The following is a 17,785-nucleotide window of genomic DNA, read 5'->3' on the forward strand; positions in this document are numbered from 1 at the left end:
TCCTTCCTGGTCATGCATACCAGTTTCACCTCAAGGCTACGTAGGAGACATCAGCAATGCTCCACAGTAGTGTGGAGAATTACACACTGACCCACAGGAGTAATAGACCAATATAATATTGATTCTCTAGGTGCAGGGGTTTATAGTCCATAGGGTTCAGGCCAAAAACTTGGAACAGTGAGGCTGTGAATCTCTTTTTCTATCAGACTTCCTCCCTTGGCAGGAGCCGTGGTCCAGCAAGGTATCGATTCTGGCACGAGGCAGAGGTTGGGTAGGGAATGGAAGAAAATACCACCTGTGATAGTCATGATCTACTCCTTATAGCACATTTCAATTTTAATGATAAAATATAAAGTTATATAGTAACGCTACCCAGAAAGACACATCATAAATAGTTATGAGTCGCATTTACTAAACTAGAAAAAGGAGTAAAAGCAGTCATTCAACTCACTCAGAAAGTGTGCAGGATGTCAGTATAAACCATTTGAACAAATACTTACAATCTGGACTGGTTTCAAATTCAAACTTGCGGCTGTTTGTCCCATATCCAGCTGCAGTTCGGGCTCGAATTTGGAAGACGTAGGTGGTATCAGGTTTGAGGCCACTGATGGTAACATTGGTGCCTTTGGCCCTCAGAATAGTATAGCTTGTCTCTTGTTCCTGCTTTTGGGAAAAGAAATTATCAGATTAAAACCACACCCTAAAAAACAGAAACAAGAGGTGGTTGGTACAAAATCACTACAAATTGCCTGGAGAGCACTGGCATATTTTTTGAGTACTTATAGCCTGACAAATGCTTGTACAGCCATTCATTTTCAATCAGCTAAAAATCTTTTGATGAGCAAGAAATCTAAATCATTAGCTTCTACAGCCCTGTGCTGTAAATCAAACACTAGACATGCTGAGTATATGACATTTCATTAAACGGCTTTGCTTCATTTTGTCCATAGTCTGTAATACAACAAGAAAATGAAGATTAAAATGTCATTTAAAAAACATAAACCACATTTGCCTACTGCACTGAACTGGAAGTTGTAATAGACCAACTTAGACATTTTAGGGCCCTGCAGAGCTATTGCAGGATGCAGTTTTTACTGCCTTGCGTTTTACAAGACAATGTTTACCTTTATAATAGAAGAGAAACTCCACTCAAGCTCCTCATCTCAGCTCTGCGAACAGGCGAATACAACTGGTTTTCTATTATGCTATAAAAACTATGAGATTGATGCGTCCATCCTCACTGGGGGAAAACCCCACCGCACTTGCTCTTGAATGAGTCTGGGGCTTTAGTAGCCACAAAGGAAATGTGTGTTTGCTCCTTACTGCTTTTTGCTATAGAGCAAGGTGTGTGTCCAGTACAGACAATAGGCTCACAGTCACACTCTCCGTAACAGTCACATATTTCTGACATAACGACTTTTTATATAAAGTAAGAAATGGACCATTTTGTAATGTAGTAAGTTTGGATACACTTCACACTATGTATAAAGCTAATTCTGATAAAAGCATGTTTCAGTCCCACCGTAAGCACACAGTCTAAAAATTTAAGCATGCCTTTGAGCCTGAGGTATTGCTTATTTTACTAAAGCCATCCTGTACCAAGAGAGCATTTCTGGTTTCCTAAAAATGGCAGCTGGAACTGCCTCAGAAAAAATCTTGGACAGCAGCCACACATGTGGGGATCTGTGAGAATCTCACTTGTTTAAGTTCCCAACCGTGAACTTTTTTATTCTGGAGGCGGTGGGGATTTCATATGCCGCCCTTTTACTTTGAACACTCTAAAATACACTAAAATCATTGAGTTTTGCCTGGTTGAATGCAGAAACTGAATTAAGTTCGTATGTCAGATGCAAACAATCTCACCTAATTCCCACTATGGTTTATGGCATTGCATTAGCTTGCAGGGCACTGACATTTTAACTTTGACAACACTAGATGATGCACAAGTACAGAGGTTGGAAAATACTCAACACGCTCATTGTCAAAGTCATCTCACCTTCACCTAAAAGTCCAAGTGAGTTGAGTTGTTTTAGTGTGTTTGCTCTGCAGCGCTGTCTAGAGTAAGAAAGTCAGGTTTGTTCCAAATTAGTAGGTGGACATCAGAAACTGTTCACTTTGGTGCTTACAGAAGCCTAACTACCCTGTTCTTGGTAGTCTTTGATATAGAGAGAAACAGAAACATTTACACCATAGTTAGGGAAATTGCCAGAACATGCAATATTATGCACGTGAATAATCACAGGGAAGGGGGGGAAAAAAAGAAAAAGAAAAAAGAAAAAGCAGCTAAGCCTGTCCTAAAAGTTACCATCCAGAATCAAAACCTCAGATAGGGTGAGTTGGACCTAGTCTTCAAAAAATGACTATAAAAATGTTTGCCATGGCCCATTTTCTTCGCACACTAAAATTAAAAAGGAAAGCGACACCAGACCTCCTCATAGTTTCCTGGTACTTCTCTGAAGAAGTTTTCTATCCTAAATTCAGGGAAGAAAATTTACAGGAAGACATTCTAAAGAGCTAACAGGTTTGCGTGAAATTATTTATTTTTTAACTAACAAAGGCCTAGTAGTATAATTTGCAGGCTGTCCTTATCATTCAGCTGAATGCAGGCAACTATCTTAATTTCAAAGACATAATAATCTGGTCTTTAAAACATAAAATCTTTTGTGTATGCTACGACTGGACATTCATTTTGATCTCACTTCAGGCTGCTTTTATGAAATGCAAACATTTCCTTCTTGTGTAGATACATATGTGTAAGGGAAAATACAGTCATGGCCCTGTCTGTTAATAATCCACAATGGAACTTGGAAAATAAACGTTAAAAACAATGGTATGGAGGATGTCACGGTATCTTAGTTTATGGTAGGCTTTTTTACACACATATTTTGTAGGTCATTTTTTATGTTACTAGTAATCAAATCAGTGAAACACCACATAAAAGCCCAAGTTTATCTTTCTTGGGGATGAAGTAAAACTTCAGAGATACAGCACTATAACTGCCATAAGCAGAAGGAATATACAAAAAGAAGAGCCAGTCTTTGCCAAGCAGAACTTCAATCAAACACTCTGTTTGATGATGAATTCGAACTTGGATGCACAAAGCATATTCTTCCTGAATATTTCTGCATAGTTTACCAGCCACAAGCTTTACTGGGAAGCAAATCCCACTACTGTTAGCGTCTCATTTGCAAATGACATTTTATAATTTCAAACTATGTTTTACAAAAAACATATTTTGGATACATTTAAAATTTATAGCGGCAGTACTAGTGAGAGTGAACAGTATGTCCTTTTTCAGATAAGCATGGGAAGTGTTTATATTATATGAGGAAGAGCATTTTCTCCATCAGCTGCATGTACACTTGAGAGGCTAAAACCTCTTTGGAAGGAGCCCACAGCCCCAATACTCCTTTCCCTTATTGCCAGGCGTGAACTGTTTGTCGATACGTTGGTTCCTACAAACCTTGTGGAGTATATATGGCCTACCTACCCTCAAAGCCAGAATAATAAGAGTTTAAAAGCAACTAGGTGCATTTGCACATAATTTACATTTTCAGCCTCAGAAAGAGCACAAACTAGATATCATTATTTATTTGTTGGCTTTAACCAGTCTACTGAGCACACAATTTCAATGATGGCAAAGGCAAATCTATTTTAGCAATGTGAGACTGCAATTAAACTTCACTTATTGTTTGCAGCAGACTTCACCTTTGTAAAGTGTGTAGGATTTAGCTAGCAAAACTGTAAGCCACATATTTAAATGACCCAATTAATAGTTTATGTGTGGTAGTTAGGAGATGCTTTTTTTGTATCTTTGCACGACAAGATACTCCCTCCAGAGAACATAATTATGTCAGCAAGGACAAGGAGGAAATAAAGTATTTGCTTGTCTAAGAAAAAAGCCCCTGGCTTTTGTAATATGTGCACTTTGACAGCTGAGACACTTAAAACCCAGCACAGCATTACATAGGTGGGCTAAATTGGGGTGTCATTTGGTACCATTAACTTAAGATAAAATATTATGCCTTACCATAAAATAAATGCCTAGAAGTTCCACACAGTATTCCTCTGAAAGAGGATTTTATTTCTTTTAAATGTTTTGAATCAATAGTAACTGGGGCCTCATAACCAGGCCCCTATAGATTATTACAGAAAATACAATTCTATTCCAGATAGTGAGTCTGAAAAACTGCCACTCTCAATTCCTAATGTTATGCATTAAAACCCCATAGGTTCATTCCAAAATGTTAAAATAGGTTCTCAAAACTGAAGCTCCTAATACATCTGGAAACATCATATGAAGCTCAGTTCTCTCTTGGTTACACAAGTGCCACTGCTGGTGAAAAGGAAAATCTGAATAGGTTAGTTAATTACCTTTGAGGAAAATAAATAATTTCCACATAACAACTTATTAGAAAAACTACACAGTATCATAATTTAGATATAGGACATTCTGTTGTTATTCCAAACCGATTCTAACATCCTAAATATCAGTTACATGCAGGTGTCCATAAATATCACGTATTCTTTGAAATTTAAGAAGGACCTAGCAAAGTAAAATAAAAAAAATAAAAAATTGCATGGGTAAGGTGTATGACAGAATTGGGCTGATCTGTATTACTCTATTAATGCTGTATTTATTAATTTCTAAGAGATTACAAAAGGTATAGCAAGTAAAAACAAGTAGGAGGGAAAAGAATGGCTCAGCATAAATCATCTACCAGCAATCAGGCACGACTTATCAGGAGAAATACCCGGCTTTATGACTGCAAAGGGCTTCATTCCTGGCAGCTGCCACTTAACAGCAGTGGGTTTTTTGATGAGCACAACCAAGACAATTTCTAAAGCAGTAAATCAAATGGACTGCACCAGCTTAAAAAAAGCTCTTTTTTCAAAGGAGGCTTGAAAACATTAGAAATATGAAATGATATGAAAATATAATCACAACATTAGAGATCTCAGACTAAAAAGCAGCATCTTCCAAAGGTGTTTGGAGAAGGAATGAAGAATAAGAGTCCGGTATGGGCTGCTCTGGCCTCAGGTAAGTTTAACAGAGTAGTAGTTTGCAACCTTTCACAATTTGCAGAACTAAAAAGGGCAATGCATGAAAGCCTCCTGATAATAGATTTGCTTTTCTTATTTACCTTTCATAAACCCTGAGGAATAGACTTCTGACTCCCCAAAGGACTGCAGAACACACATTAAAAACACCGGTGTCAGAAGGTTGTATTTTTAAAAACCCTGAACTCTAAATGGTCTGGCTCCTATTGTCAAGCAGTTGGTTCTCCGGTTTAAGAAAGCTGTCTGGTGCATATGAACTCTTGATCACAGACTTCAAAGGGAAGAAACACATGTGCAAGACCAACCTCATGGTTGTCTTATGAAGCTGTCTTACGACAACCAGTTGCTCCGTAAGACTGGATATACTCAGTGGGAATAGAAGTGGCATGCTTAGTCTGTGCATACAACAGTACGGGAACGTGACAATTTTCTTGAATAAAACAAGCCAATTTCAGTGTAGAACAATGATCAAAACACCACAAAAACCCAAATACACAAATAAAACTTCTTGGCCATTTAATTAAAATGAACTAAATGCACAAGGGGAAAAAAATTCTCTCCTTTTGGAGCAAGGGATGTCAAGGTAAAGGTTGGACTCGATGATCCCAGAGGTCTCTTCCAACCAAATCGATTCTGAGATTCTGTAACTAAAACCCAAGAGATCACCCTAACGCCACGATGCGCAACACAGTCGCGTGTTACATCCTGCACCCTGTGGTATTTGCACACAAACCCCCAGGCAAGGACTTCCACCTGGGGAGATTGGAGGTGAAGCCGAGACCGCAGCTGGGCCACGGCAGCTCTTGGGAAGCAAAGGTACGGTCAACAGCAACAAGAGCAGCCAGGTAGGTCTCAAACGAAACACAGTTACTCATGCAGAGAAACAACCTGGCCTGGGCAAACCAGGCTGAAGTTCTGGGGTCGTTCAGGTGTAGGCTCTTTGTGAGGTAAATAGCTCTTCCAAGCCTTACTAAAAGGCAGTATCTCTTTTCTTTTCTTAAAAAATTTTGGAAATAAGAGATGCCAAATAATTCCTGCATCCTTTCACTGCTGAGGATGTACAAATAAAGACAATCTGATGTACTAGCTGGTTCTCTTTTACTTCTCAAGCCCAGGATCCTGGCTTGATCCTGTCCCCATTGAAATAAACAGGAAAAAAAATCAAAGTGAAAGTCCATAGGGTACTGCTTTATAAGGTGAGACTGAACTGAAAAATTTAGGAAGCTTTCTTTTTCATCAGTAGCACTACGTAAGTTTAGATATTTACCAAGATCTTTGAAGGTTCAGGTGCTCACCAAAAAAACATGCCCAAATCAGTTGACATATTAATTTGGGAGAAAACTTTTCAAAATACAGCCGCACAATCCCCATGCTTCAGCTGAAGATCAGGCGTGGACTATAGATATCACATTGTCCCACTGCAAAGTTGTATGAAAAAACTTTCTAAAGACTAACTGAATACCCATGGAGTCTTTTTAACAGCAATTTCTAAGTGGATATTAGCACCACGTCTTCCCTGGTACGTATGAAACACAAGCCTGATTTATAGATATGAACAGCATTAGTAAATGCTAAATGAAACCATTATTTCTGACATTTTTTCAAAGTTTGTCAACTTCAGTAGCAATATACTCTTTGATCAATCAAAAAATGGCTAACCACTCTTGACAATCTTTACAACATTTTATGGTCTTTTCAATTCCACTGGTGAGATTTACTAAAAAAGCCCATTCTGGTATAAAGATTTATTTCTTCCGTAAATACAGCTCTACATAGGATGTAGAAATCGACAGTAGTAAATACAAGAAAATGTCAACAAAAAGCAGAACCTATTTAATGGCAGATTTTCTTTGGTTTGTAGTTATTTACATACAACTTATGAAGAATTCAGTTATTCATGAAAAGCGGGAACTCCCATAGCGCAAACCAGCCTGAAGGATCACCCATCTCTTTTCCAAACAATTTTTGTATAAAAGATGCTTGCACCATGGGGAAGCACCAGCATATGGATGTTGACAAACAAATGTATGAACACTGACAGCATAATAGAACTGAGCAAGGAAATGGTACTCAAGAAAAATAAAAAAGAAAAAATGTGTTACAGCTTGTCTGCATTGCTTTCTATATTTGTTCTAATGTGCTTGGGGATGAACTTGGTAGACAATACAACTTAACAATTTCACTTCGTATTTTCATGATGTTCTCCTTACCAAAAATTGAACAGTTTCAACGCTTGGTGTCATTGAGGCAGACAGTGAGCGACTGGAGGTGTCTCTGAACCCTTAACACAGGCAAGATGCAATAATTTCATTATAGTACTACTAGCACAAAAACCTCCCCTTCAATCTTTCTTCCCACCTTTTCATAGTATTTGACCTCGTAGTCCAGGATGATCCCATTCGGATGTTCGGGTTCTTGCCAAGAGAGAGACACGCTGTTCCTGGATGTCCGGTCTTTCCTTATGACTGTGATGGGGGACGGAGCTGTGAAGGGGATGGGGGTAAGGAGGGAAGAGAGATAAGCAAACTGAATTCATCTCTGTTCCAATCCTTGGCAAAGAGTATTGTTTCCATTTAAAAGACTCATGAGCACCGGTCTGAGCTTGTATCAACATTCAGCAGCTGGATTCTAGTCCTGGCACACATGCCTTAAAGTATACTGGTTTCGAGGAAAATGAACTGAGATTTTCTGTTAGACTGGAGGAATAGTGGCAAGCCACCAGATGGTTTCGATCTGCTACTACCGGGTTAAGCAATGAAACACATTCAATATACTAAAATACACAACAAAATAACAGTACTACCTATTTTTTATAATGCTGAAGTATTATCATTACCAGACTCTGAAGAACTCTGATAACATTTTCATATGCCAGTGTAAAATGGTGCTGGGATGCATTACATACAAGGAGTTCCTGGTATCCAGGGCTAGTAATAACCATCAGCATACTGCAGAATAAAGCCTCTTTTATAACATTATTTGGTAAGCTCCCCAGATACAAATTGCTCCAATATACACTTCTCCTTTACCACATTTCTTTGAAAATGAAATTTGAAGGAAAAAAAAAATCTAAACTACAAAATAACCTCATTTCTGATCTGTATTAATCGGAGTTAGGCATGACAATGGATTGCACGCCACAGACTCACCCACCACCCACAACTTGGAAGCACTATTGATGTTACAGAAAAAAAAAAATAATAATCATAATTACCCAAGATTCCTGAACATCAGCTCAAGCTTTAGACCACCCAGCTCTATATGCCGTTCCAAGACCAGGCCTAGGTTTCCTGGACTCACTGAAAGCTATGCAATTTTTGAAATTATTTTTTCTGTTTCTTTTGGGTTGGCTTCCCCAATCCAAATGCTTCTCTTCCACGGCTTTGGCCAAAATTCATCGGATGATAGCTTACAGATCACACATTAAAGGTTGTAACTGTCATTTTAGAAAAAATCTTTTACCAATAAACAGCCTTTTATCTTAACATGTAAAACAAATGCATTTATAAGTTCAACATTGTGCTATCCTAATAAAAAGACTTTAGCTGATCTAAACAATTTAATTTCAGCTGCATCCTATGAAGCTTTTACTGTTCATATAAAACTAGCTGCACTTTACAGGCATTACACATTTCCATGCCTTAGTCAGTGCCTTTCCTGTTTGGGTTTTCATTCCTGCAAGAGAACTTTCAAAAGCCAGAACAAAAGAAGTTTTAATTAAAATAAATTTTGGAAAATTCATTTTGTGTTTGATTTTGCTAAACTTCCATCAAAACATACCTTCTAGGCTTCAGTCATAATCTAAATGTTGACATCCTCCTTTAACTGAGTGGAGCATCTAGAAAGCTACATACACCCGCACAAGCACATATGAATATATATATGTATACACACTTTCACATTCATTCTGGACTGAAACACAATCTCTGAGCAGCATTTTCACATGTCAAATGTCAAATAGCTCACAATAGCTTTCTGAGAAGATTAAAAAGTTGCAAAAATTCTTCTTCCCCCTGCCTCCCCCAGCAGGAAGAATTTATCCTGAATTTAAATTATTGAAATCAGAGCTAGGAAGAGTTTTGGGTTTGTTTGTGGTTTGTTTTTTTTTTTCTTTTTTAAAGTAGAATGGGAAACAGCCTCTTTCTAATTCACTCAGTCTCACAAGATCTAAGCTTGCTGAAGAGCTGAAAAGCATTAGGGAAAGGTATACAGGACAGACTTGTAACGAACATCCTTCAGTTGAATTCCACTCAGACACAAATCAGTGCTAGAGCCAAAACACAAAGTGGTTAACTGGCTGGACTGCTCTACCATAGCCAGCTTTACGTTAACTCATATACCCATGCTTGCTGCTTTTATGCTCTTGTAAGTCATTTTTATGTCTTCTTTTTAAGTCAAGTTATTCATCTTTTTTGTATGTGAATAGATTGCCAAGCCCAGTACCCCAGCTGGTAACACTTGCCATTAAGTTAACATTAATACAGATTTTATGAATAATTAATATATGATTAACAGAAATGGCTTTTCCCCTAATAAATTATGGTAATTTGTGCTATAACACATTCTCAGAGCAGGCTGAAATAATCTTATATGCTCCAATACAGATGTGCTTTAAAAAAAGCTTTCTTCTAACACAGTATTAATTATTTTGAGCTCATTTACACACATCTCTGCAGATGCTACCAGTAACTTATCTCACAGCAGTTTCTTAGAAAAGCATCTGCTCTGCAGTTATCAATAACATTATAAAACATTCATATACCTTTCCCAATCCCTAAGGTGCCCAAAGCTGCTTTGAAATTATACATATAGAGTGTCTGGAAGAGACAGCATCCCACCACCTGGGTAAACGGAGGGGAGATGGATAATCATGGGGAACACAAAGTTTCAGGCACCTTTCGTCCCACGCACAGAACAGATCCGAGCTCTGTGACACAGGGCTGAACACCAGGCCACTCCAACGGCTACTGAATCTCTGAGAAACAGAAATTAGGTATTCCAAATCTGTTTAAATCATCACGTTATCTTAACTATGTGGATCACAAAAGTTACCTAGTTTTAAGGCATTAATCTTCAGTGCATAAAGAAACAGTGTCTTCAGATATTCTGGTGGTCAGCTATTTACTTCTAGAGGATAAACCACACTATTTATGTTCAGAGGGGAAGATAAGTCTTTGTAACTTAATTTTTAATTTTGTATTTTTTTTTTCATCTTGTTAAACTATCTTGTATATCATCTGAGCATTTTAATTTTCAATAACACAGGATGTCAAAAATAAAGACTCAATATCTAGGTACAGATTTCATTTTCCTGCTGTTCCCATCATCTCTGTGTGTTCACACTGGACTTCACAAGCAGTAGTTGACTTTGATCCCCCTCTATGTTTCTGTTGACAAAACAGAGTCCCAGAAAGGACAGCCCTCAGAAAAACCTCTTCTAGCAGTTCCTCTCCTGGCACTATGTCGGGTTTACAGCTCTTCAAAGCACAGGTGAAACCAAACTGTGCTGCTCCTGGGATGACTTCAGCACCGAGACTCTCCTTCTGCAAAAAGTGGAGTACAAGAGAGCAAGGATAAATCTTGATGGGAGCATCCCCAACAGCCAGCCTTGCAGCCCCCACAGACGGGGGCAGAGAAAGGAGTCGGGATGCTGTGCCTGGAGCGGCTGCCATCCTGCACAGCCTGGCACAGCAGCCACAGTAACCTGCCTTTCCCCGAACCAGATGCCGCTGCACCCCAAGAGACAGAGGTAGTCTGGCTCTTCTGCTGTGCCTGCTGCCCTGCACAACTGAGGTCTGTCTCCCTGTTTACTGAATTGTTTCTTTGCCTACGTCCAGAACCAATTCCTCTACTAACACATGGGGTCGATTGATGAACACATGCCACACTTTCGTTTGACCAAGATAAGATAAAAAGGTTTGACGAAAATGAGATAAAATGAAAAAATTCTTTGCTGGTCTGCAGGAAGCTGGACTGTTAAAGCTTTAAATCTTAATGCAATCTTTTTTGTTTTTCTGCTGTGCCTGTTAGACACAGAATCATAGAATCATCATGGTTGGAAGAGACCTCAAAGACCATCAAGTCCAACCGTATACCCAACACCACCATGCCCACAAAACCATGTCTTGAAGTGCCACATCTAAATGTTTTTTGAACACCTCCAGGGATCCCACCGCCTCGCGGGGGAGCCTGTTCCAATGCCTAATGACTCTTACAGTGAAGAAGTTCTTCCTAATATCCAACCTGAACCTCCCCTGGCACAGCGTGAGACCGTTTCCTCTTGTCCTATCGCTAGTTACTGGGGAGAAGAGACCAACCAGACAGGTAGGTTTGAAAAGTGTTAGAAGTCACTGAATCTTAATTTAAGAAAACATCTTGTTCAGAAGACTTCTAAGTTTAATCATAGAATCATTTAAGTTGGAAAAGGCCTTTAAGATCATAGAGTTCAACTGTAAACCTAGCACAGCCAAGCCCACCGCTAAAGCATGTCCCTAAGCACCACATTGACACGTCTTTTAAATACCTCCAAGGTTGGTGACTCCACCACTTCCCCGGGCAGCTCAACAACCCTTCCGGTGAAGGAATTCTTTCTAATACCCAATCTAAAACTCCCCTGGTGCAACCTGAGGCTGTTTCCTCTCATCCTATCGCTCGTTACCTGGGAGAAGAGACCGACCCCCCCCTTGCTACAACCTCCTTTCAGGTCATTGTAGAGAGCGATCAGGTCCCCCCTGAGCCTAGATTTAAGCTTAAATGCACTGCAGTCAATGCATTTAAGATACAGTGGGAGTTAAGGTAACCTCTAAGTGCGTATTGTCCTGCACAGGGACATTCGTGTGACAGCAGAGGTGCCTTCCTCACCTACGGCCCCAGCTCAGGGCTGGGGTGCAGTTGGGAGGAATACATTGACATTTGGACCATGGGATTAATTTCTAGAATACAACGTAGTAAATCAAAACTTATAAGCTGTGTTCTAAATAGTGTCTAAGCAGAAGTCAGCCTTACTTTCCATTTTGTAACACAACTAATCCTCCCTTCTCACCAGAGTGGCTTGCTTACTGCATTTTACTGTTTACTTGGAAGAGTCTGAAAATCCAGCTAAGGGAGAAACCGCAGTTAAAGGAAGTTAACATTGTAGACCATTAAACAATGAAGGCATCACCATGAGCAGCAATACATACAGTCTTTAGTCTTCTGTATGAGGACAAGAGAACCAAGAGCTTCCCATTTCCTGAAAACCATTAAATAACTGCAACAGGATGGGACTGAATTTAAAATCAGGCTACAAAAAGGAACAGAAGTACTTCATATTTACAACAGACATTTTTCATTGTGGTTCCAGGATTTTCCTTTCGCAAACAAAAAGACAATCAGATTGTGCAACAACAGAACGCTGGAACAAATATTTTAAATGTCTGCAGCTCCCACTGACAAAAACAATTTTGTACTAAGGGTTAGCAAATAATGACACGTTATGAAGCTTTTTAGGATAAACTGAAGTTTTTAAAATTATATTAAAGCATCAGTAGCAACACAAGTTAGGTTAAACTGATTTATCATTTCGAAAATATATATTTCAAGGTAAAACTTAAGGAGAGTACTTTTTTAGACCAAGAAGTTGAATAAACACTGTTTCAGTGGCTTTTGGATAAATCCTGTTGCTCGTATACCTCTATGTATTTACATTTTTATTGGTGTTTTGATTCATGTATTAACTTCTTCACTGAATAAGAGCTGGAGTTTTTTTTGTAACTAACGTTAGGCTTGTGTGGCCACACATTAAGAGGTTTAGTCTCGACAGTCACATGCAATGCATAGAGGCATTTTTATGCATCAGATGGTTACTATTTGTCTGGTACTACAGACTAAAACTGGTTTGTGACTAATTTAAGCAGTTAATATGAACATTCAGAACTCCCTAGAGTTAGAAGGGGAAATGTATTTTGAGCGCTCAGTGTTGTTAGGTAGCATTTGTGACAACTGGGAATGTGGATGTTGAAAAGGTAACAAACGCAATGATCCGGGGAGCTTAGACTCACAAGTGTAAAAACCTCCTCAGTCATGACTATTAAAGGTGCAAGCAAATAACATGAAGGACCTAGCAGAGACGACAATAAAACTCTGCTCAAATTGATTTCCCAGTGAAACTGACCCCAACAGATCATTTGTTTTCCTCCAGTTTAATAGCAGCTGCATATAAATCTCCTTATTGACTTTTTCCTTATTCCTTGGTTATTGTTTTCATATGTGACTGGCTTACAGATGTGTATATACACACACTGGAAGAAAATTCCCCGTCCTGTGACAGAGAGAACTCAGTATTAACATTGGGAAGCCATGTGTGTACAACTGCTGAAACATTTAGAGCCCTGTTGTTTCTTGCTTAGGTCTCTAGATCACAAATTAAATTTTAGGGAAGGATTTCATTCTAAAATGAGCATGGCCTGCTCACTTCCAACTTTTGCTTGCAACCGGCTATCAGCATCAGAGAATAAAATATTCCAAGCTATGCTGAAAGATGGTGATGGAGAACATATCTGAGCCAGCAGAACTGACTGTATTACCCAAATTGCATCTTCTTCTGCACTGCTGAATAAATGGAAGGCTTGTTCCTTTTTCTTTCTTTAGAAAACTGATGATTTTATTATCTAATCATAATACTGTAATCTGATATAATCTATAAACTTTCTTTAACATCTATGGTGCTCCTAGGAGGAACAAGAGCAGTAAATAAAGGTCATAACCTGAAAATTAAATCTGCAGCCTCTGACAGTGGGATCCACTGGGGCCCAAACCCAAATCTCTAAGTCTTAGAGGACCAGCGTCCAAACCACAAAACTATCATGCAAGTCAAAGCAGAAATACCAGTGTTTGAACGAACAAATGGATCTCTCATTTAGAGGCAGTTTCTCTAGAAAAGTGGGGTCACATCCGCAGAGTCAGGATACATGAGACAACTCACCCCGGTGCAAGCATCAGGTGCCCGTGCACAGCTCGGTCTGGCACTGCCCATAATGTTGCATGTACACATTTCGCTGACCCAACAACAACCCAATATCTGGGTTTCTATGAAGTAGCCTTTCTACCTTTAGCTTTATCAGTATTCAATTTCATGACAGAGTCCAAAGTAATGACTCGCAAATCAGCATAATGACATCACACCTCCATGACACCATCAAACCAACATGCTGTCTGTATGAACTGTTACACTTGTCCTTGGATCCTTCACATCTCCAACATCTAGTCTGTGGATTAACATCTAAGGGGTTTATTACAGAAGCCTGCTCACAGAAAGCAGGAGTCGCGCTAATTTAAACCCTCTCTGATCACATGACTGTTTACTTTCTCCGTTACACGCAGTGAAAGGGGCTGCCTCCCTCTCCGCGGCTGCGCTGAAGCAAGGCTGATCCCACAGGCACATTCCAAGAAGGCTCAGTCAGCGCTGGGTCCCCAGGTGCCTCCCAGGAGGAGAAACCAGTTCTGCTCCAACACCACTTTGGAAACCTGCTAAACCCTACACACTCCTCCTCCAGATACAATCACCCACCTCTTCAACGCGCGCACAGACACAGTCCTTTGCCCTTGAATCTCCGGGGCACGTAGTTAAACTAGCACAGTACCTGTGTTTGTGTTCCTGCACCTTTTCCTTGAGCTGAAGCAAGCTCAATATATTTTTATGACTTGGGCTGTAAAATGTCATCTGATTTTGTAACATCATTAGGTGACTGTCAGCCAGAACACAACACACCTTCCCTGTCACCAGAGACCAGGCATTAGGGAGTCTAACCATCCCAACAGCAAGAGGCCCACGTCAGCGGACAGGACCATCACATCGGATCTAGGCTGGATCCCAGGAGGATGCAATCATAAAGAAGTGGGTGAAAAAGTTCCCAGTTGCCGGGAGAGGGCTATCAAGATCCGGGCATTTACACATATCAAAATGTGGCAAGAAAGAAATGGGACAAAACTTTAAGGACAATTAGAAGCAGACTAACTTTGGATGAAACCAAGCTGTGCAGGTTTCTCCCAGAAAAAGGACAATTTTAAAGACTGATTTGTTCATGGCTATTGTAATGGATGACTGCCCGCATTATGGCAGAAGTACCCCCACGCATCTGGAGGCTGGTGGACTCCAGCCTGTGGTTACAGACTCCAGAGTGGCTGCAGGCATTGCACAGGTGCCACGAAGGAAAGACGGCAGGGAACCGGGAAGGGGAAAACAAGCAGCTTCAACAGGAATGACACTAAAAGGCAGCTGCTTGATTTCACTCTCAAGTGCGGAGAAAGGCAACTTTCTGGGCAGCAGCTGTCACTGGACAAGTGGTTATCAGAGCTCATTTCTCACTCTGACAAATAAATTCTAAATTAAAAGCAAACTTCATTAAGCGTTGCGCATTCATGTTCTCATTTCTCCCTCTTTTTATTAAAAGAGATAGCAAATGCCTTCCACAGAGCAAACAAAATGTTAGACTTGCTCATATGTTTAACACGTGTGCAATAAATCATGGAAACGCCATGTCCATTTGGGAAGTATCAGGCTGCACAAGGCACTCGCTTCAGAAACTGAAAATTATGGTGCTGTGGCGTCCACAGCTGTTACTGCAGCGAGGAGACAAATGCCGTATGTGCTTTCATAAGGGTTCAGCCCAAAGGTACTCATAACACAAATGTTATTCTTTCTGTTCTCTGTTTGAGATGGTGATGGTGGGAGCTTTGCAATGCTTCCTATTTGTCACTGAATGTGTTTAAGAGTATCAGTTTAAAATGAACTTTGCCTTTTACTTTGCCTTCCCTGCTCCATTGTTACATTACTTTATAGGACGTTAGAACCTCAGGCTTCCTGGTGTGAAGTTTTCAGAAAGAATAATTTATTCACCATGCCCGTAACATCAACAGTCAGGTGCTGCGTAGGCTTTCTCTTTCTGTGAAAGTTCAGTTATTTCCTCAGTCAGAGAAACCCCACTCACAATTTATCAAGTATACGTAAGAATCACCTCTAGAAATGCCAGTATCCAAAACTGGAGAAGACAACTGCCCTCAGATAAGTAATTTATGATAGAAAGTATTTCTCTCCTTTTAGTAATCACCAAGAGCTCCTGAACTGGTCTGTCAGTAAGTTCCATCAGAGTCCCTTCCACCTGGTCAGAAAACACTATGAATGGAAACAGTATTTCTCAAACTTCTTGCCCTGTCATTCTTTGGCAGTTTCACAGATGGTTTTGCACCACTTGCTTTTGCAAAGGTTAGAAGAATCTCTGATGGGAAAGACTTGAAAGGTGATCACATCTCCTTTCACTTTCTTGGGGATTTTGGGATGATTTAACCTTCATTTTTGTTTGGTTTTAAATATTTTCTTTCTACACAGAAGCATAGCTTACTAGAAGGAACGCTAGAAAGAAAACTCTTTCGTATGTATTCTGCTGTAGAAATAGACGCCGCAAGAAAAGTAAAAAGAAACAAAGAAACGTAACTTCCTTGAGGGATTTCTGATGTCAAGCTTATAAATTCTGAGGACGTTCACGTCGCAACACTGGGAAGTCGGCACTAGTGAGAAAAATCAAAGTCTTTAATTTTCAGAACAAGGTCTAGTGCCTTCAGAGGGTACCTGTCTTCACGAGCAGGCTGACACATCCTCAGGCTCAAATCAGCTTACGTAGTGGGTGTGAGTAAAAACAAAGCCGCATGTACGTGAAGACTGTAACATGCAGGGGTGCATAACTTTGAAACTATAATTTTGTTTTATCTTAAAATGCTTAAAAAAAACAGTTATTACATTAATCATTCCCATTGACAGGAATAGTCCCCAAACCCAAAGAAAAAGTAGCTTTTCTTTCCCAGCTGTCCCCAGCCTGCAAATTGTATAGATGGAATAGCTTCAAGAAGCAAGGGAAGTTGATAGTTTTGTTTATGACCAAGAGGAACACAGACTATTTCCCTCCGTGATTACCAAGAATGCCAGCATAGATAAAGGAGAGAGAGACAGAAGGCTGAGGAATATTATTTAACTGAGTGCTAAGCATCCTGCTGACCTACTTTTCTCTATTTTTACTATTTTACCAAACCAAGATATTAAATGAGAATCCACACGTGGCCTCACGTTAAAGACTGCAATAGAAGCAAGTAGAGAAAACCGATACCTGCTGATTGCTGAATACAATTTCACCATGACCTCTGGGAAAGGTAGCTAAAACCATTGGAAGTGGAAAACCGCTAGCTGAGCGACAAACTTCACCTGCGAACTTTCTCTAAGGTCATGAGCGTTCACATGAGGACCGTGTGCTGTCTCAGAGAAGAGACCAATGGATGGCACAGACTTTGAAGCCTTGGCAGAGCTTCCTTGACATTCAGGGGAAAAGGGATCAAAGGCTTTGCTGGCAGAACGTCTCTAGCTAATAACAGGCTATGCATGGAGTGACATTGTTAAAACACTTCCCTTTTATATCCCTAAAGGAGGAGTTTTATTGAGTTAAAATGATCCTTGAATAGCCTCTGGGCTGAACTGTAAAACACACTTGAAAAGCGTAAAATCTTTATTTATGCCAGGAATGTTTGAAACTCAAAAGATAAATGTCATTCAAAGAAACAAGCATGTCCTAGGTATTCAGTACATAATGGGGCACAGCTGTAATAACAGTCAGTGAACCAGAGACTCCCTACATCATGTCATTAGCTCACTTTTAATAAGTCTATCTTCTTGTCCTTTTCATAAGGGCCATAGGGAAAG

At 39.8% G+C, this 17,785-nt stretch overlaps 1 protein-coding gene across 1 annotated transcript in view; it reads right to left on the reverse strand.

Moving 5' to 3' along the window:
- The window catches only part of EPHA3 (EPH receptor A3), a 152,204-nt gene that overhangs the window by 47,393 nt on the left and 87,026 nt on the right, over positions 1 to 17,785 (reverse strand). The window contains exons 4-5 of the mRNA XM_009710208.1: positions 7,420 to 7,544; positions 501 to 663 (exon numbers count right to left, since the gene is read on the reverse strand). Of these exons, the coding sequence (XP_009708510.1) occupies positions 501 to 663; positions 7,420 to 7,544 (288 nt within the window). The remainder of the gene's footprint in view (positions 1 to 500; positions 664 to 7,419; positions 7,545 to 17,785) is intronic.

Source organism: Cariama cristata, unplaced genomic scaffold, assembly GCF_000690535.1.
Source record: "Cariama cristata isolate BGI_N322 unplaced genomic scaffold, ASM69053v1 scaffold3051, whole genome shotgun sequence".
Lineage (NCBI taxonomy): Eukaryota > Metazoa > Chordata > Aves > Cariamiformes > Cariamidae > Cariama > Cariama cristata.